At 43.4% G+C, this 7,332-nt stretch overlaps 2 protein-coding genes across 4 annotated transcripts; one reads left to right on the top strand and one right to left on the bottom strand.

Annotated features, from left to right (window-relative positions):
- Positions 1-1,146: 1,146 nt before the first annotated feature.
- Positions 1,147-3,226, bottom strand: ppp1r3da (protein phosphatase 1, regulatory subunit 3Da). 3 transcript variants are annotated; one of them, XM_029435404.1, is made up of 2 exons: positions 3,171-3,226; positions 1,147-2,666 (listed from the first exon to the last, which is right to left on the bottom strand). In XM_029435404.1, exon 2 carries the CDS (start codon positions 2,636-2,638, stop codon positions 1,721-1,723), a length of 918 nt encoding a protein of 305 aa, XP_029291264.1. In that variant the 5' UTR covers positions 2,639-2,666; positions 3,171-3,226; the 3' UTR covers positions 1,147-1,720. The 3 variants fall into 3 exon arrangements, with proteins under 3 accessions (XP_029291264.1, XP_029291263.1, XP_029291262.1); XM_029435403.1 differs by having other exon boundaries at positions 3,020-3,207; XM_029435402.1 differs by having other exon boundaries at positions 2,993-3,205.
- A 248-nt stretch (positions 3,227-3,474) lies between these two features.
- Positions 3,475-7,306, top strand: fam217ba (family with sequence similarity 217 member Ba). The gene is made up of 4 exons (XM_029435400.1): positions 3,475-3,993; positions 4,103-4,202; positions 4,341-4,405; positions 4,510-7,306. Exons 1-4 carry the CDS (start codon positions 3,887-3,889, stop codon positions 5,957-5,959), a joined length of 1,722 nt encoding a protein of 573 aa, XP_029291260.1. The 5' UTR covers positions 3,475-3,886; the 3' UTR covers positions 5,960-7,306.
- The last annotated feature ends 26 nt before the right edge of the window (positions 7,307-7,332 follow it).

The following is a 7,332-nucleotide window of genomic DNA, read 5'->3' as shown; positions in this document are numbered from 1 at the left end:
TACCCTCACCTATGGTCATGAAGGCTGGGTCATGACCGAAAGAACGAGATCACGGGTACATGCAGCCAAAATGGGTTTTCTCAGACGGGTGGCTGGCGTCTCCCTTAGATATAAGGTGAGAAGTTCAGCCATCCGTGAGAGACTCAGAGTAGAGCCGCTGCTCCTTTGCATTGAAAGGAGCCAGTTGAAGTGATTCGGGCATCTAGTAAAGATGCCACCTGGGCCCCTCCCTAGGGAGGTGTCCCAGGTATGTCCAGCTGGGAGGAGACCCCGGGGAAGACCCAGGACTCGGTGGAGAGATTATATCTCCTCACTGGCCTGGGAACGCCTCGGGATCCCCCAGTCCGAGCTGGCGGATGTGGCCTGGAGCAGGGAAGTTTGGGGTTCCTTACTTGAGCTGCTTTTCCCGCGACCCGACCCCGGATAAGCGGTAGACGATGGATGGATGGATTGATTAAGTGAACCTCGTATGTGGGTTCATGTTATAAGGGTACCTGCTGTCTGTTAAATGTTTAAGTGTTTGTTCTTCCTGTTTTATTTAGTTAATTACCTGTTCTTTCTCATTTCAGTTGTGTCTACTTCCTGCCCCCAGGTGTTCCCAATCTGTTCGTCAGTGTCTCGTTACACCACCCACTTCCTGGTGTATATAGTCTGTGTGTTTTGTTCCCCTCGTTGCCCATGTTATGTCATGGAACTAAATAACCTTTGTTTTTTCTTTTGTTTCTTTGTCTATATTGTACTAAATTCCCTGAAGACTTAAGTTTTAATTACAACATATATTTTTCAAAACGTTTTTTACAATAAAAGTAATTTCAAAATAAACATTTTAAAACTCACCAGGTTATTTCTAGGAGGGATTCATTCATCAGTCTTTCTGGGAAAGGTCAAACATGTGTCTCAGGGTTTCTAAGGTCTAGTCCTGTGCTGGATAGTACATTTAGAGGGGGTTCTCACTTCCACAAAGATGATGAAACAACAATTATTTGTTAGTACTCAACAACTACATTTCCCATGAGCTTTGACAGCTTGATGAGCTGTATTTTCACAGTAGCAGCATCTGATGATTACAGTAATTCAATCCCATTTAACCGAAAACCTACACAAAAAAGTTTTTTTCCAAAAAATAATAATAATACAAGCTGAAAATTATGTGGAATTGTGCTTTATTGTTAAACAAAATACGTGTTCATTTCTGATTCATTAAAATAGTATCTATTACATGGTTATGGCATTTGGTTTGACAACATTTGACTCAAATATAAACACTGAATACAGAGCAAAAGGGTTCCACAGACCAAATTCCTGCATTGTATAACTTTTTTCTATGTCAGACACTCAGCTGTAAGAAAACGGTGGACTGACGTGCATTCATTTAGATTTCACTGAATATTTATGTAATGTCACTTCCATTTGCTAATAAATAGCCAAGACAATTAAATAATAGAGTGCAATTTAAAAAAAGAAAATACTAAAGTAAAACAGTGGCACAAAAGTTGGCGTCGGGTAGAAGTGCATAAGTGCTTGTGTTAGTGTTCTCTCTGACTAAGTATTTCCAGAGATGTCAGTTTATCTTGAATCTAACTCGATTCAAAGAGATCCTCTGTTAGTCTCACAAAAATGTACATTATATGTCACAATGCAGATATTCCTATTTAATAGGTTTAGCTGACAAAAGTCATAAAGTGCTCTTAATAGATTTATTTTACCTTTAGTCTGCATCCTAAATGAAGTGCACCATGCTATCCTCGCATTCTTTGGGCACAGTGAGCTTGTAGTTATGGCAAACTAACTTATAATTCTCTCCGTCATTGTTGTCCCAGTATTCAGTCCCACAGACTTTGTATTTAATGGCAAACTGTAACACTGCTCCTGGCTGTAGGAATGGAGGAACAGGCAGGTGGAAACGAAATGTATCACAACTGAGTTGACCCTCTCCTCCTTCCCTGGTCTTAGTGATGGTGGACACCCAATAGGCCTTAGTTTCTGTGCAGCTCTTCCAATCTGTAAATGAATAGCGAGCTATGACATCTTTCTCAAAGTCCAAATTGAGGACCTGGGTGATTCCGATTACACCCAGTTCAAAACACAAGACTCTCTCCAGACACACTTTCCGCTCATGGAGGCGATGCAGGAATCCTTGCTTGTCGCCTGGTTGTTGGGCAAAAACCGGCTTCAAATACGGCAAGGATATCTCCAGATGCCTTCCATCTTCCAACTCTGCACCCATCAACAATCGAAAGGCAACATGATGTGGTACAAATGGATCATCTCCAGATTTGAAAAGCTTGATGTCTTCCAGGTCGAGCCCCAAAGAGTCAACAAACCGTACACCAACATTTCTGAATTGCTTCTTCTTCACTGTGGCAGAAGGTAGAGAGTGTGACCGTTGTCGGATGATGGGTTTAGGTGTGGGTTCACAGGAGAGACTGCGGTGGAGCTCTTGTTTCTTTGGCAGAGATACTCTGGGGCTCGGGGGGCGGATTGGAATTGGCTTCTTTACTGCACTAGGTTTGTCAGCTTGAAGCATTTCAGTCAAGTTGATAGTGATGCAGGGCTTTGAGACACTGCTGTAAGAGCTGGACGTCTCCTCATTTGAAGGGGGAATTTTCTCAGGTCCAATAAACCACCCTCTATCCATGTTCAGTTAGAACTTGAGTCCTGCTGACCTGAAAATAAAATTGTGAAGCATAATTTATTAGTATTATGTCTTATTCATTCCTAAAACATACTCTTATCTAAAGCATAATGACCAAGTACATTACTGTACCCAAAAGTAAATTATGTTGTGCTGCTAATTTGACAAGGACTATTTTGTTGTTGTTTGTAAATAAGACAAGACAGACACAGTCCCAGCAGGAAAGAGTAGGCGTGTACTCTGGGAGTACGTGCCTGAATGCAAACAGCCTATTTCTCCGTCTCTCTGTACAGTTAAGGCAATACTCAAACGGTCTTTAATATGGTTGAATAAAATTAGACGCTGACATCATCTTACCATAAACAGATATGAAGCATTAGTTACATTTTAGCTGCAGGGTGTAGCCTAGATCCTCCATTTAAAGTAGTATGTGTTAGAGCTGCGCGTTCCCGTGCGTCATGGAGTCTACACTGTTCGCTGCACGTAACCTGATCTTTAACTAGTAACCAGCTTCACAGCTCTCTCACACACATACATGTCTGTGGCGTGCCCTCCATGGAGATCAGCTAACATGCGCGCAGTTATCAGGAAGCTTCAAACGGACCAGAACGCCACATACGTCACATGGGAAATTGAGTAATTTAGGTTTAGCAGTTACGTTTGTGTACATTGTTTTTAATGTATTTGCTCAAATTCAGCGTTGGTCGTTTCACCACTTGTCGTCTCCATTATTTATCAATAGTAGCCTAAGTAGTATCCTTGAAGAACGTTTGTATATTTCGTTTGAATGAGCGACTAGTCTGACTTTACTCCAACTCCCATGATGCACCTCTGATGCCCACTTCGACACAAGCGGTGAGCCAGTAAGCAGCAGGTAAACAAACCTATCTGAGACTGGGACGGCAAGCCTAACAAAGCGTATGCGCTGTTTGACCGTCTTGCATTTTTAATGGCGAGGAGGATGACAGTCGAAAAAGAGAGACGTCTGCTGTTAACAATTCGTTAAAAAAAATATCGCTTCATTGTAATTCAACTGAGAGGCGAGTCGACGGCTAGAAGAAGGACGAGTTTATCCTGCAACGACTGTCGAGATCTGCGCATGATGCATTGCAGCACTTTTGAGAAAATGGGTGTTTTTAGCCTCATTCTCAGAATAGAGTGTATGATCCGAGATGTCGGTTGGGTTCTTTAGCTATCGTGTTATTTTATTGTGCTGGACTCAAAACAACATTCCCTCTGGCGACCTGCAACATGGGGCCCATCATGCAGGAGCGCACAGCATCCACGGCACTGAAACGAGTCGTGTCCAAAGAGAAGATTCGGGTAAAATATACTGAAAACAGCGCACCAGTAACAAGGTGGGCCTCATTTTACAGTGACAGATCTAAGATGTAATTAAACCTGTTATGTTTAGTCTCTGACATACGTTAGAGGCGATTCTGACAAACCACTATCATGTTTCCACAGTTCAAAGAAAGGTAACAAGATGAAGAAAGCAGTGGGCCAGATGAAAAATGGCCTCCCAGGGCCAGGTCAGGATAAGGACACAGTGGCTACAGGGCAGAAGGTGAGTTTATGGCATCCTGGTAAATCAAAGAAAGATTATGTCAACATTATTGTCCTTATACATGATAAGATGTGTTCTGTGCTTTGTACTTCATTAAACCCAAAGACAGAACCAAACATTATTATGATTGTTTTACAGGGTGCACAGTCAAAAGGTGGCAGGGTCAAATCGGGCACTACACGCAATACAAGCAAACTCTTGAGGTATATGATGAGGGGTTTTTATTCATACGGAATGCTTTGCTTCAAGTACATTAAATCCCTAAATCCCCAACAGCATTTTATTACACTCTTCTGTCTCTTTATAGCCCTGAAGATGAAGATTTGAGACCTCAACTTCGGAAACATTTGTCTGTGCACAGGAAAGAGGAGCAACGCGAAAATCAACAGATGTCACAGTGCAGCAATGAGCTATTACAGAATCGTGGGGGGATGGGGAAAAATCGGAGAGCCCTCTCGCTGCCTCTCTCCCCAATATCAGGGCTACGACACATGCCAGCACACCCCCTAACACACTCCCCAGGCCTAATCCCAGAGGCACTACAGCGGCACTACAACCAGAAGGATGTAGACACTGACAGTGCCAGTGATCTGTCAGACTCTGAGAGGCTGCCTGTACTGCCCTCTCCCTGTACCCCCTGCACCCCTCCTCATCTCAACCTCCGGGCCGAGGTCATTAACACCAATGACTTTCCACCGGACTTCCCAGGACCTCATGGGGCTGTGGGTGATGAAGATGAGAGTGATAAACCCATATACAGTTACCCAGACTTTCTGCCTCCTCCTTTCAACAGTTGGAGCCTGAGACAGCTGGCAGTGTTTCTTCATACGGAGGGCCGTGGCGCTCCCCGCCCCAAGCCTGTAGGGCCCTTAGAGAAGTACCTGGAAAGGCTGCTGCAGCTTGAGTGGCTCCAGATCCAAACAGGGCAAGCAGAGAGCTGCCGTCCGCCTGGGAGCCGACCGAGGCCCCAGGGCTTCCCCTCTGCCACCACTGCTCACCCACCCAGGCCTCACACGGCTCCACCGTCCCGACTCAACTCCCCTAAAGGGCTGCGGCACAACCAGCGAGCCTTCCCACTTACACCCGTCAACAACCCCCCATCACCTGCCTCAGCCCAGCAACAGCACTCCCGCTTTCCAGTTTGCCCTCACTGTCACATTCGCTTCCCATTGTGCAATGGAAGCTGCTCTGCCTATGCCTACCAGCGCCACTCAAGGCTCAGCCCACTGCTGGAGCGCAGAGCCAGGCCTGGAGCACCAGCGAAGAGGAGCAGCAGTGAGACCCGAGCAACATCAACGGAAGGTAGGAGCCCAGGAGGACAAGGTGGAGGACAAGTTGGAGGAAACGGTGGAGGAGGAGCCCACACCCCAGTTAGCCCCTCAGCTGGAAGGAGTCATCTCAGGCACATGCAGGCGGCAGGCAATGCCCGTAAGCAACCCCAGGAATCTGGAACTAACCCAAACAGCAGAGGTCAGGTGAGGAAAAGCCGCGTCAGAGCTAACTCTGAGACCGATGTTAAAAAGGAGCCTTGTGGTAGCAAAGCAGCTGGTGCAGAAAAACAGGTTTGTGCTGCAAGTAAGAGAGAGGTCATCACGTCAAAGAGAGTAGAGAAGGACTGGCAGAGGACAGAGGCGGTAGGTCAGGCCTCTAAAACTGCCATGAAAAGAGCTGCTAAAGATCCGCAATCGCTCTCCAAAGCTCCGCTTAGTAGTAAGCAGAATGGCAAAACAAAAAATGTGCACTTTGTTGCAAAGTAACCCCTATAAACCTACAGTATAGTGCTTTTACGTATTGTTACTTGGTACAGGAGCTTGAACTTATGCTTGCTTTCTGTGTAATACTAACATGTTGTAACTGTTGTACAGCAGTCTAAATCAGTCAGTGGTGTACGGCCTTTTAAAGGTCAAAACTAACGAGGTTGAGCTGCTAGAAAAGAGATAAAACAGCAATGATTTCAAAGCATAATACGACACTTAAGTAAAAAAAAATTGTACAAACTCTTTCATTCAAAATGTACAGTAAGTATACAGTCATAATGTTATACTGTGTTTTGACAGAAGGCTCATTATGACCTGAAGCACTACTAGGATTCTAAAAACACAGCTCTGCTCCTCATCATCTCTCAGTATACTACTAATGTTCAATAGGTATAAAGTAAGCATCTACTCTATCATTGGACAGCTTTCAGCATAAGTATTCCATAGTGAAGTTTACCACAGATCATTACATTTAAGTCATAGTGGAGTTTGTCATGTTGGAATGTATTTGTTTTCAATGCTCTTACTTTACTTGATGTTGCATTTTATCTTTTCTTTGGTGCCTCATGTTTTAAAACATATGTTCAGTTAAAGCATCTTTTGGCTGAGACAAAGGAGGCGCAGTGAGAGGTGGTGTACTGCAGTGATGCGATTTGTTTCAGACACATTTGTGCGATGGTTTTACATTTTTGGTTACAAGGGCTTTTCATGTTCAACAGCTTGAATTGTAGTTTACGATAATATAATGTATTTTGCAAAGAGCTGAGCTCTTTCTAACATTGAAGACAGTGTAACATTTGCTACGAATGTAAATGCATATTTTTCCAAATTTTATATACCATAGTTATATTTATGAAAAGTGTTGTGGCTTACTTGTATTTATCATTGTTATTATTATGTTTACATTGTCATGCACAAAAAGAAAAAAGATTTAGTCAAAGAGCTGAATGTAACTTAATGTCTACTGTACCATTGGTCATCCCTGCGATTCAATGGAATTTCAACACATCATAGCTGTTATGCTGTAACATGGTAATGTTATACATATCGCACTGCATACTTGAAGTCTGTAGAACACTGTGTTTACATTAGATTGTCTTATCTGTTGTGATTTACCATGTGCACTTGATTCATGGGAACACTACATCAATGTAAAAGGTATTCAGATTGCACCTCTTTACTTAATATTCATGTAAAGTATCAAAGCCATAGATATGGGGTCAGGAGGGGCGAGGTTATTAAAAATGTGTACATTATGCTGACGCACGCAGAAAGATTGTGGTATGTATTTTCTCAATGTTGAATGCAATTATTTGTAAGGCATAGAAATAAATGTTTTGCACTCTATTCATTCCCTGGCCATTCTTTGGAAC

Source organism: Cottoperca gobio, chromosome 7, assembly GCF_900634415.1.
Source record: "Cottoperca gobio chromosome 7, fCotGob3.1, whole genome shotgun sequence".
Taxonomy (NCBI): domain Eukaryota; kingdom Metazoa; phylum Chordata; class Actinopteri; order Perciformes; family Bovichtidae; genus Cottoperca; species Cottoperca gobio.
Note: the sequence above shows the minus strand (reverse complement) of the source record. Positions and strands in the feature narration are given on the sequence as shown.